This window comes from Equus asinus, unplaced genomic scaffold (genome assembly GCF_041296235.1).
Source record: "Equus asinus isolate D_3611 breed Donkey unplaced genomic scaffold, EquAss-T2T_v2 contig_803, whole genome shotgun sequence".
NCBI lineage: Eukaryota > Metazoa > Chordata > Mammalia > Perissodactyla > Equidae > Equus > Equus asinus.
Window position 1 is genome coordinate 290,014 of NW_027225520.1, and position 20,182 is coordinate 310,195.

Here is a 20,182-nt window from a genome sequence, read left to right on the forward strand (position 1 = left end):
TAAAGATGGACCTGAAGGATGACTGCAGATCATTTTCCGTGACCGTAGGAAGACCGTGTGGCCTCCTGGAGTACTGTCAGTCAGAAAGAGGCTTCCTGAGAATTTACAGGTTACATACGTTAACAAAAAAAGTCTGGGGAACTTGCTCTGTAGGAAGGTGAACTAAGTGGGGTTGTAAAAATTTTAGTGTCATTCTTATTTTTCTTTTTTTAAGTAAAATATTGTAAATTATATTTTTCAATGAAAAACATGAAACAATGTTAAAATAGGAATTTGAAGCCAATGAAAACTGGCAAGATAATGAGGAAAATTTAGAACCAAGGACTGTGACAAGCATGGAGCTGTCCCTGAGGATTCAGAGTGAACGTGACAGCAAAGAATGGTTTTGAGATCATTGAGACAATGTGGGTCCTTGTACTGGTAAAGAATTGTGTGATATTACCTAGCCCTCAGGGTTGTTGTGAGGATTACTGAGATAATACCTGTAAAACTGCATACAGTCCATAAAGTATCATGTCAGTGTAATGCGACTAAAATGCTGGTGTTTCACTCAGAGTCCCTGCCTAGTGTCATAGTGAATTGTAGTCTGTGCTTTTAAAAATCATGGAAATGCTGTTAAAGAAGTTATAAGCCTATGAAATAAAAGGGCAGGCAGAAGAGGTGAAATTGCTGTTCCAAGTTATGGACAGGATTTCTCTGGTACCTGTATCCTACGGAAAGGAAGTTTAAAGTTGAGTTGCCAATTTCTTTTTCAGTCTAAGTAAGTAACCAAGCTGAATGTCACCCTTTGATTTAGGAACCGTTGATACCCCATCTCTGCAAGAAAGAATACAAGCCAGACCAAACCCTGAAGAGGTATGTCTCCTATATTAAATGTGTTTAAATCTTTTAGTTAAAAAAAATGCCCTCTTCCTTACGCAGAGTAGACAAATGCATAGAGACAGAAAGTAGAAGGGTAGTAGCCGGGCCTGGGGGAGGGGCCTGGGGAGTTAGTGTTTAGTAGGCATAGAGTTTCAGCTTTGCAAGATGAAGAGACTTCTGGAGATTGGTTGCACAACAGTGTGAATGCACTTCATGCTACTGAACTGTACACTTAAAAATGGTTAAGATGATAAATTTTATATTATGTATATTTCACCACATTTTCAGAAAAATTTAAAAACCCTCTACTTTAAGATTAACTTCCTGATCTGTCACAGTGTCTGTAGGTTTTAGTATAACACAAATAGTTTGAGCAGCGTAGGAGTCACCATAGTCCTGCGTGGCCCACAGTTAATAATATTAATGATACTCTCATGTATCATGCGTGAATAATCGAGGCAGCAGGCCAGTGGCCTCTGTAGATCTCTCTTGCTTTGCCTCCTGAAGGTGCTGCCAGTGAGTTCATACTTTAGCTCACACCACTGATGTCTGGTGTGGTGTCTGGTCACAGGCACGGAGCGACTTCCTGAAGAGACAGAGGACGGGAAGATTTGCAACCGCAGAAGAAATAGCCCTGCTCTGCGTGTACCTGGCTTCTGATGAAGTAAGCGCTATTCTTCCCAGGGAGGTCATTATTCTCAATCACATTGGCCCGCTATTTTTGCTCATCAAGTAATGTCATTTTACAGAGTTACAGCATATGATCGTTAAGTTGCTGCATTTACGAGGTAGGGATAAGTTCTGATTTAATTTGCTCAAAGAAAAACCACTTTGATCTGAGCCACTAACTCTTCCTCATTCAAGTTTATATGTCACCAAATCTTGTAGCAAATAAAATGGAGGATGGAAAAAAATTAAATCACTCAATTTTATGAGAAACAGTTACTTTCAAAAATTACAGTTGGGGAAGCCTTGATTAAGTGTAAATCAAACGAACCTCCAAAATCATGAGAGCTTCAGGTGAAATGGGGAGAGAGTTAACCAGATATAATTGTGTCCAGGAGACACAGAATTGGCATCTGGTGTTCTTAGTTTTACTGGAAACTTATTTAGAAGAATCCCACTGACTCTTTTCCTATGAATTTTTACTGTTTGTCATCATATATGGAAATTCCTAATTCTGTCTCTTTCCACTTTGCATCTATTTAGTAACCAGTTTCTTCCTTTTTTTTTTTTTTGAGGAAGATTAGCCCTGAGCTAACTACTGCCAGTCCTTCTGTTTTTTGCTGAGGAAGCCTGGCCCTGAGCTAACATCCGTGCCCATCTTCCTCTACTTTATATATGTGGGACACCTGCCACAGCATGGCATGCCAAGCGGTACCATGTCCACACCCAGGATTCAAACCAGCGAATCCCGGGCCGCTGAGAAGCGGAATGTGCGAACTTAACCACTGCGCCACCGGGCCAGCCCCCCAGTTTCTTCCTTAATGGCTATTGTATATTTTTAAATGGCTTACAACTGTGAAGGCAGAAACTACATTTATAAGGAATAGAGCACAAGAATATCCCCCTATGTTATGTCTTGAAATGTTACATGCCCTGGAAACTAACGTGTGAGCAGAAAGAAGGAAAAGGGAGCAGGCAGGAGAGAGGTGTGTCACTGGCCACTTAGCTCCTCTTTACAGTGATTTGGTGCACATGAGGTGGTTGATGAATGTGGCAGATAGAAGGGTTGAAATGTTTTAGTGACAGAGCAGTTACTACTTGTCAGAACTATTACAACAGCTGTTAATAGCTGGAGAAATTGCTAGGCATTTGATTAATGGAGCATACATTGGCTTTTGTGATTTCTCTGAATCTATATCTTCAGAAGAGCTCACTTGATTTTGAGGTACTGCTGATAAGCTAAATTGTCCTTGTTTAGCCAGAACTTAAGTTACCAAATATTTAGAAATGTTCTGGCTTGAAATGTGCAACAAAAGGACCATTGGCCTTTTAGAGGAGACCAGAGGAGTCCATATATAAAACAGAGAACTTGCCTTTTTAAAAAAACTTGAGGGAATTGGGGTTGTTTCTTGATAAACTGATTTATCTGCTTTATATGATCCGTTTTCATATATTGAACTTGGGGCCAGCCTGGTGGCGCAGCAGTTAAGTTTGCAGTCTGCACTTTGGTGGCTAGGGGTTCACTGGTTTGGATCCCAGGTGTGGACCTATGCACCGCTTGTCAAGCCATGCTATGGCAGGCATCCCACATATAAAGTAGAAGAAGATGGGCATGGATGTTAGCTCAGGGCCAGTCTTCCTCAGCAAAAAAAAAAAAAAAAAAGAGGACGATTGGCAGTAGATCTTAGCATAGGGCTACTCTTCCTAAAAAAAAAAAATTTCTGTTCTTCTATTATGATGTCTTTCCTTCTTGCCTCTTCCATTGTCTCAGGCTTTAGATGAGTTTAAAACTAAGAACACAAATTAGAGTCTTTATTATCCATGTTTAAGTTAAAAGACTGTTAAACCTCTACCACAAGGATCACTTCACCTTGAATTCTTTAGAAAATGAAAAATTCTGTGGGGAAAAAACAGTAATATTTTTAACTCCTTTAGTTTTACACAGATTTAGATGTCTGAAGTTAGTATAGAATATTTTTTTGTAGTTCAATAGATAATTATTAGTATTCACATAAATTTTAAAAACACATTTAGCATGCTCCAGTTCGTGGAATTACCTGTGTATGTTGACCAACTAAATATACACCATCTTTTAAAACAATTCTATTTGTAAATTGACACCACCACTTTATGACTGACACACTTGATTATGTTCAAAAGTTTATTAGTGGCATAAAACTCAGCTAGTTTAGAATAGTTCTGAGTCTCAAAATTAAAGTGTACTATTTTAGCCTCGACTTTATCCTAATTTGGAGAATGGGTATATATCACCAAACTGCTTAATTTTCTGATTCTGAGACCAAATACCTAATAGCCCCTGTGTAGAATGTGATACATGCTCAAACACCAGCTAGAGGCCACTTAGCTCTGGATCACAAGAACACTCAGAAGTTTTAAATCACCCGAAACTTAATTCTAATTTTCCTAAATTCTGTTTGTTAAGTGAAGTTTCCTGTTACCAGGAGAGTAAATTGTTTAGTTATCTCAGTCATACAAAAATTGAAGAAACACAACCTGTGTTAAACCTGGCTAATTGTTGTGTCTCCTTGTGTTTATCACTACAGTCTGCCTACATCACAGGTAATCCTGTCATCATTGATGGAGGCTGGAGCTTGTGATTCAGGATCTCCTTGCTGGGAAGGCAGGCCCTTCCTATACACTGTAAACCCGGCTATGAAGAAAACTCACTCATCATCTCTTTCCTATTAATGGAATATTAATGAAAACAAGCCCTTTTTAAGGATGTCATTGTTCACAAGAATTTGATTCTTTAAATATTTTAATCTCTTTTGAAATCATTGTAGCTTAATAACATCACTGCAAAAGAATAGTTTTTAAAATAAGCCTCAATTTGTAAGCATATAAAATTAAAATATGAAGGAAAAAAGTAAGTTTTTTAAAAGAAAAGTGTATTCATTTCTATTTCCCAATATTCAGATGTTTTTGTTCAGGTCTGCATTGGTCTGTATGTGGATACTAATTTAAAATTTTTACACCGTTATAAATGAACAGCAAAGGTAGGAAGGAGTTTGGCTTCACTAACTTATGTTAAAAGAACTATAGACTATTCAGAACTATATGTTGGTCTGTTATATAAAATAAAAATAATCATCAGGTGTTTATACTTAATGGATGTTATCACTTGGAATTAAGTACTATTTTCTTAGTCTAACTAAAAGATCTTTATTAAAATAAACAATGACATTTGACATGAGCCTAAGAAACATAATAGTTAACTAACGCAGTGATGCAGGCTTGGCGAGCCGAGGAGTCAAAAGAAAGATTTCTTGGACTCTCGAGGTCTGGCAGAAGTGCTCTTTTATTAAGAGAATAGCATGGAGTAGCATGGGGACAGGACCCATGGACAGTGAAGAGCTGCAGGCATGGGGACAGGACCCAGGGGCGGTGAAGAGCTGCAGCATGGGGACAGGACCCAGGGGCGGTGAAGGGCTGCAATGGGTTGAGGGTAGGGCTAAATTTATAAGGCATAGGTATGTGAGTTATTTCTTTACAAGACAAAGGAAAGATCATGAAAAAAATGTTAAAATGGTGTCTTTGCAGGTGGCGTCTGGTTATTGGGTGGTCCTAGAACTTTGGGTAAGAATCAGATCAATGAGGTCAGGATGTCCTGTGCTTCCCGGAGGATGATGTAGATCGGTATGTAGGCCAGGACGCCTTGGGCTTCTCTCCAGCGGGCAGCCTTGATCTGCATCAGCAGTATCATCAGTTTGAGGGATATTTTTTAGATTAAGTATAGATTTCTTCACCAAATTCCAGGATAACAGACAGGAGGATATAAAACTTAGAAATAGTCTCTGGATAAATAAATATAAATGAATCATATAACAGGAAACAAAACTAAAGAAAATAAAAGTTCCAAGAAAAAGTTCAAGTAAATTCATGTATGAGAGAGTACTAGGAAGTTTTTTCTTGTTCTTTTAGTTTTAGCGTTTTGTGTTTGTTTTTTATTTGTAGCTACCTCAAAAGACCAAATGGTATGATGCACATATAGATAATAAATGAGCAGTCTTTTCTCTTAGAATGTTAATTAATATTAACAAGGAAATTTTTAATGGACAATGAAAGGATAACATTTTGTTATAATAATTGCAGTGGATTCTAACATTAACTCATGACCCTCAGGGTCAGTTCTCTCAGAGCTAACTGTGAACTATAAAACAGTGTCAACAATAAAAGTAAACTGGAGCCCAAAAGTTCATGTTCTCTAAAGTAAGGTTAATTAATCAGGTTGATGGATCAATGAGGAGCATATGACTGAAAGAAAAGGAAAAATACATTTCACTCCTGTGGTAAGAGGAAGCTGGATGTCACCAGAAGCCTTTCAAGCTTTAGGGAGGAAGAGTCAGTGTAGGAAAATAACCATTGTAGACGGCCTGAGCCAGGTCATGGGACGGGACTTGGGTTCCTCCATCCTGTCCACAAAGGAGCACCTGAGAGACGAGGAGGAGCGGCTCCTGTCTGCTGGGGATGGTCCTGGACACTGTCTGTCTCGCCTGAACAGCGGTGATTAAAACTGGCAGTTGCTTAAAGGAGTAAAAAACAGGTAAGAAATTCTTTATTTCTGAAGGACATGGAAATGCCCCGGAAGGGGCGCGCGCCCAGGCTCACACTCGGGTGGCGGGGTCAATCAGGGAAGGCAGACCCGAAGCGGAAGGGAGGGGAGGGGAGGGGAGGGACGCGGGCTGCCGCCGGCACCGCAGCATCCACGCGGGCCAGCGGGAGGCTCGAGCCAACACGCGGCCGAGGGGACGAGCCGCCCGCCACGCCGCTCGCTGCAAGGGTCCTGTTCTCGCGGCGCCTCGGAGAAGACGCGCCGCGGTGCGCCCGGAGCGCGCGACGGCACGGCCCGGGAACCGGGCTCCCCGCCGCGGGCTGCCGGCCCGCCCTCCCCGCGCGGCCTCGCCCGACCCTTCCCGCCGGCTCCCCGCCCGCACAGCGCCTAAGGCCGCCAGCGCCGCGCCGCCGAGCCCCGGACCCGTGGAGGCCGCGGGCCCGCCCGGGTCTCCCGCGCCGAGAGGGCGGGGCGCCGCCTGGGGCGATGCGTGCGGGCGCCCGCCCGGCCGTCCCTGAGCCGCGGCGCAGCCGGGCCCCCCGCGGGCCGCGAGCTGGGCCCCCGAGACGCCAGGGTAAGCGGAACCGGCGGGGCCTCAGGGCTTGCGGTCCGGGGTGCGTGGCTGTGTGCGCGCTCACTTGTTAGTTGTTGCTGCGGTGGGTTTCTCTCGTTTATTTTAGTTCTTAAAACAACCGGAGGGTGTGGCTCCTGTGGGCCGAGGTGCCGCTGCGCCCAGACGCCGCCGCTGGAGCCGGCACCACTGTCGAGTTGGGGGCGGCCGTGCTGCCCGGGCCTCCCGCGGGGGCGTCAGCGGCCCTGCAGCCGGCGGTGCGGGCTCTGCCGCCGGGGCTGCGTGCGCGCTGCGGGGCGCGGAGAGATGCTCCTCTGCCTTCTGGCTCTTCTGGCCGCTCTATGATCAGATCGCCACGAGAGACTCTAACGGGAGAAGGAAAGCCTAATAGCGTGTGTACACGAGAGAAACCCAGGAAAACAAGTAACTTGCCAAAATGGCCGAGGCCCTCGCCTTAAATGCCATCCTCAGCTGAAGACAAAAGATGTTGGGGGTGGGGAGAGCCAGGGGCTTCAGAGGGTAGGAAGGCAGTTCACAGGTAGGAGAAAAGGAGCAAACATTTGGAAAACAAGTGTTTGGCCACGCAGAAACAGAAGACAGAGGGGAGCCCAGCAAACAGGCTTTTCTAGGCTCCTCCCGCTCTACTGCCTCGTTCTTGTCACACCAAGGTGACATAGCTCGCTTCCTGAGACAGGTTTTTGTATCACTTTTAGGCGCTTAAAGTGAAGGTAACAAGAAAAACCTCTGAGTCTTTTTTTTCTTACAAATAATCCTAAAATAATGTTCATGTTGAAAGAACACATTTTGGGGTCACACATTTTGTTCCGCTTCAGTACACTCTGATGCTTGCACAACAAAATTGCCCGAGAACGCATTTCTCAGAACTATCAACATGTCAAGTGACTGTACTTCCCAGGCAGCAGCCTGTTATCTCACCCTAGAAGCTGGTGTACTTGTTGCCCTAGAAGATTAACAGCAGGAAGCCACATTTCCTTTAGCCTCCGGTCAAGAAATGGATAACATGAGTGGATAGAGAGAGGCAGATACCCTACTGAGACAAGTCAACCTCTGTTTCCACTGAAAGACTAAAAGCCCTTTTCAACCCCACTCCATCTCTCTAATGGGGCCTCCGCCTGAAGTTATTGCTGCTACAAAGTGCTCTCGTGAAATTCTAGTTTACTGTTTCTCTCCAAGTCAAGAATGTAACGTTTCAATTCAGCAAGTACCCGTGTGTCTTCTCTGGGCCACGCAGGCATGGGGACAGGAGATACAAATATGAATTAAATAAAGTTTCTGCCATTCAGTAACTCAAAATCCAATGGATCAGAATATACCTAACAAAAAATTAGGTAGTGGATTCATGGTATGCTAATGATGTGAGCAAAGTGACTGAATCGCATAATATATTTTCCAGCATATTTTGCCTGTATTTTTATTTTTTAATTTTTTCCTTTTTTTAGGATTTCCCTAGAAGGCATTGTAGAATAAGTGGGAAAAGGTCGATGATGTAGGTCTGAGCCCTGGGGCCTACACCAAAAGTTGCTATCCTGGATGTGGAAGTTTGGCCCTCACATCCATTCCTGCTTGCTTCTTGTATGCCTCTTTGTACAGGCGAAACTGGAAAGCTAAAGTATTTCCTAGACTCCCTCGCAGGTAGAGTTCTGGATGTAAAATTAGCGTCTGGCAAGTAGATGACTTGCCTGAGATTTCGAAGGCAGGGATGAGGCAGAGGCATCTCCCTGCTATTTTTGGCGAATTTCTGTTGACAAGGACGGTGCAGGAGATGCGAGTGTCCAGTCTCCAGAACTGTGGGTGTTGGGAGGGCCTTACAGCAGCAGGGACAGCCAGGTCAGCGTTGTCGTGTTGAAGCACCAGCTCTCTGGCTGTCCGGAGGTGGTTGAGGGAGGTGGGAAACATCTTCTGTGTTCTCTGTCCAGGCAGCTTCCAGATCCCAGCCTCTCTGGGTCTCAGCTACAGTGTTGTTCTTGAACGCTGTAGTCCCTGTGGGGTCTCCTGATTGAGGCAAAAATAGTACATTCCCCAGTGGTTCAGTTACTAGTGTTCTAGAAGTCCTTCCTGGAGGCCCAGCGTAGACCCTGCTCTCTAGCCCTTTGAACAGTTCACTCAATTCCCTGTAGAATCTCTTTCTGCTTAAAATACCTGGAGTGGTTTCTATTTTCTGCGCTGACTCATTAATATGTTTGCTCTGTAGCCTCCAAGAGTCATCTAAACCTAATCTCTTCAGTTTCTTTTGATGGGAAGTGAAGACATGAGATGAGGCCCAGGGGCCTGCAGTGATCTGATGCCTTCAGCTGGGCTGTGCCCTCACCGGGTGCTGCAGACCCCACATTGAGTTTATCCCTGAAGGTATTTGAGTTTGTTACGCATAGACTAGATTATCTCTGACATCTCTTGCTGTACAAATATAATGTAAACGCCTTCTTCATTTAAAACATTTACAGAATGTATTCTGTAACAAGAAATTGTTGAGTATCTGGTTCATGCCCAACTGTTTCCTAGTCCTATTGATAATTGATAGGCTGCTCACAGACCCCAATGATAGAACAGATGTTTCCTCTAGGGGAAAGGGTTTACATCTTTTGCACACAAAGCCTAGGAACACAGTATGTGGGGAATGGAGCTGCCTGTATATGCACTTGTGTGAGGCGGTGGTGTTCTCAGTGTTTTTAGAGTCATGTATCCTGCATGTTAAAGAAAGCACAATTATGATAAGTTCTAAAGAGTTTTTAACAGCTTTATAAAGTTATTAAAGATATCTTGTTGATATCATAAAAGCTCTTTGCCTTTTTCGAAATCCATTCCTTTATTTTTCTGTGGTTTACATGAAGGACTGAAAGGTTTGAATTTACCAGTGTCCCTTCAGCACATGTATGCTTTCTTCTCAGGGAAAATCCTATAAAAGGAGGAGAAAGCATTGAGGGGACTATTTTGGGACTGCATGATGTACTTAGTACTTTTTTAAGATTTTCTGTGACATAGGCATTTTCACCATTTTACTGATGAAGAAACTTATCTGTACTGGTTAAGTAACTTGCCCCAAATGGCCCAACTAGGAGGCAGTGACACAGGATTTACAGTAAGGATTAATCCCATTGTCCTCTAACCACTCCGCATCTTGCCGTTTATGGTGTAGTTGATGCAGATATACACAGAGTTCCCTACAGACACATTCTCTTTCACCTCTCATCCTTTAATCCTGTGGTTTCTCTGCCTGTACTGGTCTTTATTTTCTTCACAAGAGTGGGTCCTCTTTCAAGGCTTGACCCCAGACAAGTAGGCAATACCTCCTTTCTCCGTTTAACTATGTGACTGTACTTCTCACATCACAATTAAATTACCTTGAGGTAACACTAGCTGCTATAACAGATAAACTCAAAATCTCAGTAACAACACAGAGGCAGCTTATTTCTCCCTCATGGAAAGTTCAATCAGGTGTTCAGCTAGTGGCCTTCTACTCAGTGATTCAGGAACCCACACTCTTTTTATATTATGGCTGTGCCATCCCCTAAGACCGTCGAGTCCTTAGTTTGCAGGCAATGGACAGGAAAAGAGAGGGTATGTGGAAGACTGCATGAGAGGTTTCTTACAAGTGAAGAGTAGAAGTAGCAGACATTGTTCATGCCCACGTCCTGTGGCCAGAGCTCAGTAACATGCCACACTGACTTGCAAGAGAGGCTAGGAAATGTCAAATACCTGTGTGCGCAGGCAGCAGGGGAAACTGGTTTGATGAACACATATCAGTCTCTGTGCCTCCCTTAAAGAATAGAGACTGCATCTCAGTCATCTTGGTATCTTATCCAGTGAAAGTCTGATGAACGTCACTGATTTTGAAGTGATGGGGTTGCTGTCTTATGTGCCCCAAATTGAAACTTACTACATTCTATTATGGTTGCTTAAGGAATGATCTGTCATTCTCTGATTAGGTTTTAACCTCTGAGTAGAGGAACTATGTCAGACTGTTTACTTTTGAATCCCCAGCACAAGGACTAGAACATAGCAAGAGCTTAATAGATGTTTGTCAAATAAGTGAGTGAGTCCTCAGAGAGAAGAAAGAGGGACAGAGCTAGTCTATGTGGAGTTAGGAAATACTAATTGAGAAGGTGACTTGTAAGTTAAATGTTGAATGACTGATAGAATTTTACCAAGTAGAGAGAGCAAAAAGGAAGTGCAGGCAGGGATGGTAGTGGTGTTGTGTTACTGTTTTGTTTGTTTCATGGGTAGAAATTTAGAAAACAATCACATGTTTATAAGCCCAATTTTTTTTAATTCGATATTCAAATATTACAAATGAACTTCAGGGATGGGGAGGGAAAATATACAACTTTACAATGTATATGATCTCTATTGACTAAAAGGGTGGTCCTAAAAACCTTGGTATTGGTCTTTAGCTACTAAAATTGTTATTTTCGGTTTATTTGTTGAGATATATCAATACAAAGGCAGTGTTCTGGTTGTGTGTCCTCTGAAGATTTTGCACCATGTCAAGAAGCTAGGGAGATAGATATGTGTGAGCCAAAGGTCCCTCATCACTGCTCCTCATCAGAACTTCTCAGAGCTGGCTCTGCGTCAGAATCACCTGTTGGATTGGTTAGGGTGCTTTTGGCTGCAAGTAACAGGATATTTGGCCAAAATTACTTTCAAAAATACAGGTTTAATTTTTCCCACACAACAAGATGTCTGAAGGTAAGCGCGTCCAGGGTTTGTTCGGTCCCCAGTGATATCAGGCTCTAGGTCACTTTCTATGAGCCAATCTTGCCTTTTTCTTCATGGGTGAATGATGGCTGCTAGAGTTCCAAGAAACATAGTGCCCCTCCACAGCTCCATTTCCACACACACACACACACACACACACACACAATTTAAAGGCACAAAGAGGAGAGGGTTCTCTTGCTTCCCTGTCTTTTTATTAGGAGTCTTACCCAGTGGCCTCCAATAGCCTTGCTCACAAACTTCATTGGACAGAGTGAATTACGCTCAGCTCTGAACCACCAGCCGGCAGAGAGGAATGGTGTTAGAGAGATTGATTTAGCCCAGTCGTGATTTACCCCTTGGGGTGGAGGAGGGCCCCACCGGCATGCCTGAGCAGTGGTTTTAGGTAGTTAGTAAGTCCTGTCTGCCACACTTGGGGGGTTCAGTCTCTGGAGATTCTGATTGTAGTAGGCCTAGAAATAATATTTTAAACTTTCAATTAAATGCTTTTTTCCTAGGTGAGGAGAGAGATTACAAAGGAGAAAAGCAAGTACTGGGTCCTTTCTTACCTAGGGATAATTTCCTTTCATTCATATCTCATTATACAGTGTTTTACTTTACGTGTCTGTATCAGTTAACCAAACAGCAGAGCAGTTGTTTTTCTCTGATAACTTGGTCCCATGTGGTTGGCACGCTAACACTTTCAGATGAGGTCGTTCTTGTTCAGGGAAACATTCTCAGTCGTTTCAGTACTTATTTATCAAGGACATTTTAAGCCCTACTCTTCACTTGATCTGAATTCGTCACGGCTGGGCAGTGGTCCTTTTGGAAAATGAGCCTTAGATCAGAGTTGGTTAGCAGGACCCAGGAACTGGAAGGTTTCTGTATGTTCTATATAGAAGTACTGCGTGAGACTGAGAACCCCCCCTTTCAACACGTGAATGGATAAACCCCGAAGGTAGGTGATGTTTATCATTGTAATCATTATAGAAGGCTTCATGAACAGTCCTGGAGATGCTCCTTCAAATGTACGAATACAGCACATATTGTACTCCAGCAATATATGTAAATTCTCAATAAGAACATCCCAGTAAATGTTGGACAGTCCATATCACAGACAACAAACAACAGGAATAATCAGCCTTTATCCATGTAATGATCTTTTAGCAGTAATTCAGTCGATAGCAGTAAGCCTTTGGACATTTGCAAATCATAGTTCTTTTATTTCCTCTGAAATATTACTGAAAGCACTTTTTTTTTTTTAAGGAAGATCAGCCCTGAGCTAACATCTGCCTCCAGTCCTCCTCTTTTTGCTGAGGAAGGCTGGCCCTGAGCTAACATCCATGCCCATCTTCCTCTACTTTATATGTGGGACGCCTGCCACAGCATGGCTTGACAAGTGGCATGTCGGTCCGCACCTGGGATCCGAACTGGGGAACTTTAGGCCACCGAAGTGGAACGTGTGAACTTAACCACTGTGCCACCAGGCCAGCCCGCAGAAAGCACCTTTAAACATTTAGATTAATAAGATAACCTGAAAAAGAGAAGGCTGATTTAACAAACATCTCCTCTATGTGAAAGTGTGTTTACAAAAGGGTTTTAATTGTGCTTCACTTGCCAGAAGGAGCAGGGCAAGTGATAGGCTCCTTCAGCTCCACCTTTTCTCTGTCCCATTTGTTGGGTTTCAGGAAAAGGTTTCATTTGGTGAAAGATTTTTGGCTTAAGAAATATTTGAAAACTGCTGTAGAAGATTCTAGGCAGTTCTCCATTTTCTTAACCACAAAAACAAAAATGACCTTAAATTGTAGCGGGTGGGATTAAGTTACCTAAAGTCAAATGACGAGATTCTATCTCTGAAAAATAGTGTTACCAAGGAAAGCTGTATTCCTTTTCTCTAAAGCTTTAAGAATTGCATAAATTTTTTCAGTGTATTTTAAATTGCGTAAGAAAGTCTTCTTGTAAAAATCCTAACAGTACAGAAATATAGAGAATGAAAATGAAATTTCAACCTCTTCAATTCCATTTTCCACCCCAAAGGCAACTACTATTAACAGACCTTTTTTCTCTATTTACATCCATACTCATATACAGAACTGCTCATCTTCTTGATGTGCAGTTTTCTCTCAGGTTTGGAGGAAAGACTAAGGAAACTGTTCAGGTCCACAGCTCTATGATTTTGGTGGCATATATCCATAATACTGGAAAGCAAAGCTCAAATTGAGCCAAGATTGTTTCTAAGTGTTTGGGTCAGTCCTGTAGGAAATTCTGTATACTAAGAATGCTAGAGAGTCAGCAGCCGTTGGCGTGTGTATGCAGGTGACACCTGACCTACTGACCTACATGCAAGTGGACAGGCAGATGGTCTTAGCAGCCACGTCCCTGGGCTCAGGTCAAACCTCCTTCTTCTATTGAAATCTGTATTTGAGTCACAGAATTTGATTAAATTCATGTTATTTACTGAATTTATGAAATCTATAAAATTTCACCATTTGACGCAGGATAGGTTTTTTTTCCTAATATAGTGTACAGGTTGTGATATCAGTCTGAATAAGGCACTACCTTGATGGAGAAGCAGAAAAAAACTTGTTTCTGTGTATAGGCGCTTTTATCTAAAATATCTTCCGAGTTCTCAGTGTAATTTTCTGATAAAAATCTCTCAAAGCCTCTCAGCTTAACTGGATTTTTTTAAAAGAAAACCTCCTTAATTCTTAGAATCTTAAGACATGGTTAAGTGGCAAGGTGTCAGCCAGTTAACTATTAATTGAGAATATGTAAATAATATTTGTCATGAGAATAGGACAAAAGTTCTTGTTCCATTCATTTTGTCACCAATGTTGTACAACCATTTAGGTTAGTACAATTTTTTATTCATAATAAACTCTATTAACATTTCTAACAATGGGAAAGAGTAAAGCTGAACATAATACAAGGTAGAAAATAAAAATATTTGTATTTGCTTGTAGAAGATGTTTTCAAACTTCTTGTGGAATGTGTTTTCAAACTTAGAATTAACTATGAGTATATATGAGTGGGATTTTAAATAAAATATTATAGCAAAAATGTAAAAATATAATGTAGTGATTTGGTAGAGATGCATGAAGTCAATGATACAGATTAAAGAACCAACTCATTTCACAAGTTTTTACACGGTTTTACTGTGAGGCTTGGCTGACATTGGCTATTAGTTGAAAAAGTTACTTAGCTTCTCTAGGCAGTAGTTTTCTCATTTGAATGTTAAAGAGATTAGACTAGGATATTTCTAAAGACCTTTCCAACTTTTTTTATACCATTACCCTGTGATTCTTAATTTCTTGGAAACCACCTAGTTTCTCTGAATTTCCCCACTTTTTCATTTTTCCATCCCAGATACTCAGCATCTCAGATGCTTAACAGCTCTCTTAAACCTTCCCTGGGACTGAGGACTTCAAAAGTCTTCCGTGAACACAATGAAAAAATAATTAAGGTCCATTAACTAGAGTATTTTATTTAACCAACATTGTTTAAAAAAAGAGCATTTCACTTAAATTTATTTTTTGGATAACTGACACCTATTTTATTGAATACCAGATTTTTGCTTATTTTAACATTCTCTTTAAAGAAAATCTCTAAATTGTATTATATATTTTAATGCCTTTAATAACAGAAAATATCTCCACATCATTTTCTTTTCTTTTCTTTTCTTTTTCTTGGAGATGTAGAATCACCTTTCTAAACATCTCTTATAATACTGGGGATCTTTCAGGGCAGTTCAGGTATGAAGGTTCTTATGAAGGATGCATTTGGTGGCAAGTGACAGGAACCCAGCTCGAACTGGTGAGGAATTAATTGGCTCATCTAACTGAAAGGAGCTGCTTCTAGGTGTACCAACAATATGAGTATTAATCTGGAGCTCTCTCTCTCTCTCTCTCTTTGCATATTCAGAATCTGCTTTGCTCTATGATCATTCTTTGGAAGGCTTTTCTTATATGTCACAAAGATTGTCAACAGCAAGTCTGGGCTTAGCAACTCTAAAAGAAAGCAAGCTCTTTCCCAGTGATTCCAGGAAACACCATAAAGCTGACTCTCATTAGCCAGGTATGAGTCACTTGCTCATGCCTAGAACAGTCAGTGTGACCAGGGAAGGAGCTCCTCATTGTCTAGGCCTGTCCCCCTCTCTGGAACATTGGTGCAGTAGGGGGTTGGGGAGGTGAGGATGACGTGAGCCTCACATGAACCATGGATGGAGACTAGGGGAGCTGTGGATTCCACAAGAGAAAATTAGTGTGCTGTTGCCAAAAAAGGAGGGGAAGAGACACTTGGCAGGACAAAACTGTAAATACTCCTGTGGAAAAGACATTTATCCCCACGTTTTGTACACCTAGATTGCTCTTTTCCATCTCTTTCACTGTCAGCTGTCACTCGTGCTGTTGTCAGTTTGCTTCTTTACAATCTCTTCATTCGTTTGTTTTAATTTATAACGTCTTATCTTCTGAGGGTTTGGAAACCAGATGAGCAGAGTCATTAGAGTTGTTTTCAAAATAAGAGTTAATGGGCTCTGAATGAGGACTGGAGAGCCTCTCTCTGAGTAAGGGGTATAAACTTTCTACTTTTTAATGGATTTCATCACATTTCTTTTGGCCCTTCAAAAGTCATTTCTGGGGGCCAGCCCTGTGGCCGAGTGGTTAAGTTCACACGCTCTGCTTCGGCGGCCCAGGGTTTCGCTGGTTCAGATCCTGGGTGCAGACATGGCACCGCTCATCAGGCCACGCTGAGGCAGCGTCCCACATGCTGCAACTAGAAGGACCCACAACTAAAATATACAACTGTATACTGGGGGGAATCTGGGGATTTAAAAAGCAGACAAAAAAAAAAAAAGATTGGCAACAGTTGGTAGCTCAGGTGCCAGTCTTTAAAAAAAAGTCATTTCTGCATATTTTCTGATTTCTTTGCCAAAACTGCTTTCTTAATAGGTGATATACTATTGTAATTTTAAGATCCAATGACTATGAACAGTAAATGCCATGAACACGGTTGCTTTAAGTAAAAGTTACATTTTTGTGATTTTTCTAAATTTAAGTGGGTTTCTGACGATAGCTTACGTGTTCTTTTGGAAATGAAAACAGCAGAGAATAAACAAAGCTGAGCAGCTGTAAGTTGCTTTACTGGACTTACTAAAAGACTGGCATTTTATTTTACATTTCCTCTTTGTAATACTGCTCTGATTGCAGATAAGTAGTTTAGCATTCATGGTGGAGTTTAGGGGAGAATAGGGAAATTTTTTTGAAACACAAAACTATGTATTTCCACAAATATCATATACTGTGCAACACACCAAGTTTTGATCATTTATGTTAAAAAGGACCAGAATAACATTAATAAAATAAATTCTCAAAGGCTTCATTTTAGTCAATAGTTTATCTCTACTAGAAATAATCAGTTGTACTTGTTGGCTGTTTAAAAATACTCTTCATAAGTAGCATAATTGGCTGATTTTGAGAATTTGGTGGAGGTAGTTCTAGTGGCGCTGCCCAAGAGTTTCTATGTAATTCTACTAAAGAAAAAGGTGAAGAAATGACAGTGGTGAGTGTTACATCCACCTAATCAAGAAGCTGGCCTTGACAGAAAGAAGTAAAAAATATGGTCAAAGAAAATCAATGGGCTTAAGTAATAAATTCTTCAAGGTTAATAGGAAAAGCAGAAGGATTCTTAGAGATTTATGATAATTAGAGAGAAGGAATATGAGTGGCTTATAACCAACACTGTTGGATGCTTATCGTGTGCATGGTTGGAACTACTCTTGTCTCCATTTTGTAGATAAGGAATTAGTTAGAAAGAGGCTAAGCGATTTGGTATATGATGGAGCTGAACTTCAGACCCAGGTTTGTCCAACTCCAGAGCCAGCAGACCTGGTCACTTACTCTGAGATGAAGGGTCATTCTCTACAGAGGGTAAAGGCCAAGCCCCATGGTTTTGGACGTGATATTCCAAATCTCTACCCTCCTCCCCCGTTACTCTCAGCCTCCTCCTACATGCAAAGTGGGAGCAGCAAAGTTTCCCTCACACCCCACTGGCTTTCATGCTTCTATGCCCTTAAGACAAGGGTTTTCTGAGCCCAACATTTTCCTGTCAAAATGCTGTTCTTTCTCATTATGAGTCTAAATTTTGGAATAAGTTTTTTAATTCAAAAAATTATATATACATATATATAATATGTCATCATATATGCATATGTTTATTATACATAATAAAAATCAAGCTGAAGGTTCTTTGAGATGCCTTTCTGGCTAACACTGTGTTTTGTAAGGAAGAAAAATGGTGGTGGTGATGGTGGTCGTGGTGGAAAGGATATAATTTTCTTTGAAATTTTAAATTCAAACATCTTGGCACTTTGTTAAACAGAAAATGATTCCTTGAGGCAGGAGTCCTGTCTAATTAATCTTTGTCTTTATGGCCTAGCATAGTGCCTGGCACATATTAGGCACTTAAATATGTGTTGAATTAGATTTTCCCTTATCTTACATAATTTTTCCTTTGGTCCTACCTAGGTTTGTAGTTTGTACCTCTACTATAATATTCATCATACATGTTGCATTAGGAATAACTTTGGTTACTAGTAAAAAGAAAACTTGACTAATAGTGGTTTAAACCATTACCTCAAAGCTTGGCAGCCCAAGACTGATGCAGCAACTCAAGGATGTCATCAGGGAACCCACTCCACTTCTGTACTCTCTTTGGTATAAGGCTTTTTATTCTCTTGGTGGAAAGAGGGCTGCTGTCCCCCAGGTAGTGTATCTACATCCAAGGAAGGAGAAAGGGAAATGTTAGAGGTGAAAAGTAAACAGTATGATTCTCAAAAGTCCTTCCCTTATTATTTGGGAATGAAAGCCCTTCCCAGGGACTCCCACTTATGTCTCATTACATAGAGCTGGGACACATGGCTACCTCTAGCTGCAAACATGGCTAAGAATTGGATTATGTGGCTTTTCAGCCTCTATAGCCTGGGCAGCCAGGGGAGAAAAGGTTGAAGTGGGTGTTTACGAAGCCAACCTTGTAGGTCTGCCCTACAAGTTTTTAGTTACTTGGTATAAGTTTATGTTTCCTGGCATACCATAAGCCTATGGCAAACAAAGAATGTGTTTTGGCAATCTTTGAGTTACCCATAATAACCAGCAGGAGACTACCATAGCACTTATAGTGTCTAAGACATTGTGGCTACTCAATCAATGTTGTATTTTTTTACTTTAATTCAGAAATAAGAGCCGGGCAGGAATTAGTGACTCTGGTTTCTCTGAAAATGATGGAGTCCATAGATTTCTCTTTGGTGACTCATTTCCTCTATCAACATTGGAAAATTACCTGGAGCTTTCCTGCTTCATCAAGTTGGCCCATTACAGAGGACAATTTAACAGTAATATTGCCTGGAATGTGTAAAGTATAACTCAAAAAACAGGATGGGAGAGAAATCATGAACATATGATGGTCAACAAGGGCTTTTTTAAGAGAGATAAAAAGGTAGATAAGCAATAGGATAATATATTGTAATCAAAGAAAAGATTAGCAATTGAAAGTTAAGAATAATCTAAAATATCTTAGCCATTCAGAGTTCTAAGGGGAAAAATAAGTACAATTCATTCCTTTAAATGGCTCAAATTGCTGTCTGATTCATTTATTTAAATCCCAAATTGCTATTCTATATCTATACTGTTTCTCCTTCAGAACAGATCTTGTTCCTTTTCCCTCTATCATCTTACTCTTAATTATCAATCATGGAGAATGAAGATAAGACAATTGAACATGAAGATTTGGCACCATCCACAGAGATGAATAACATAGCCTCTACGGATCAAGAAACCCAGGTAAATCTGTGATCAAGTGTAGACCGTCTCAACCATTTCCTTAAGGAAGGGACTTCCAAATCTATGATAGCAACGTGTCCTCTTCGTTCTCTGTCACTCAGTTAACAATTCTCCCATTCTTAATCCCCAAGCTTGTACAGTAGGTGTGACTACCAATTTTCCCAGTCATTTTAGCAGCTAGCCGTACATAAAACTGCAGAAATAGAGAGCCTGTGAAATGCTTTGTGTTCGCAGCCTAAACCCTAGAATGCTTCTGGTTTCTTCCCTCTCTGTTTTTATTGCTTAAATTTAAGTAGATGAATGAATGTGAATTGTTTTTCATCACAGATAGTTATTTTTTTTCTGAACCACTTTGATATATTTACCAACTATTGCTTTGAATCATATCTTAAATAGGCTAATTTTTAAACAGTATTGCAAATGTAATGACATTGTATGTGACTCAGGCATTTATAATGCTACAATAGTGACTCAGTGGTAAACACCCCTAAGAGAGTTCTTGTTCCAAGCAGTAGCTGATTAGCTAGAAATGAAGCTGTATATTTCCCCTATGAACTGTTACCCTTAATTCTAAAAATGGAAATTTTATTCGTGATGTGGTGGCTCAGTGAGTATAAAAATGGACAGCAAATATACAGTTTTAAGTATTTTTTTAATTGCTTTAAACACAGGAGGAGACAGTTATGAACCTCAAAGGTACAGAGGGAAATGAACCAACAGAAGGAAGTAACCTATTGAGTAGCAGTGAAAAAAGGCTGCAGGAAACACCAACTGAATCAACTCATTTGCAAAGACTGAGACAAACATTTTCTTGCCCTCCACGTGGTTTACTGGATAGAGTGATAACAAATGGTATGTAAATGGTACGGGTGAATTCAGAAAGATGGTAAAAGATGAAGTTGTCATATAATGAAAGATTTCAAATAATATGGTTTAAAGGACAAAAAGAAGTTTATTTCTCTCACA

At 41.0% G+C, this 20,182-nt stretch overlaps 2 protein-coding genes across 21 annotated transcripts in view; both read left to right on the top strand.

The window, feature by feature from the left end:
* LOC139044360 (dehydrogenase/reductase SDR family member 6-like) overlaps window positions 1-5,413 on the top strand; it is a 30,168-nt gene extending 24,755 nt beyond the window's left edge. For all 3 annotated transcript variants that reach the window (XM_070503808.1, XM_070503810.1, XM_070503809.1), the window contains 3 exons: window positions 797-855; window positions 1,433-1,525; window positions 4,092-5,413. In XM_070503808.1, the coding sequence (XP_070359909.1) occupies window positions 797-855; window positions 1,433-1,525; window positions 4,092-4,145 (206 nt within the window). In that variant the 3' untranslated portion in view covers window positions 4,146-5,413. The remainder of the gene's footprint in view (window positions 1-796; window positions 856-1,432; window positions 1,526-4,091) is intronic.
* A 559-nt stretch (window positions 5,414-5,972) lies between these two features.
* Window positions 5,973-20,182, top strand: part of LOC139044359 (sodium/hydrogen exchanger 9B2-like) — a 55,102-nt gene continuing 40,892 nt past the window's right edge. For 11 of the 18 annotated variants that reach the window (XR_011501295.1, XR_011501297.1, XR_011501296.1 and 8 more), the window contains exon 1: window positions 6,098-6,674. Coding sequence is in view for 14 of the 18 variants with exons in the window: in XM_070503792.1 (XP_070359893.1) it covers window positions 6,119-6,674 (556 nt within the window). In the remaining 4 variants the exon portion in view is untranslated. The other 7 variants (XM_070503799.1, XM_070503801.1, XM_070503798.1 and 4 more) reach the window with 7 other exon arrangements.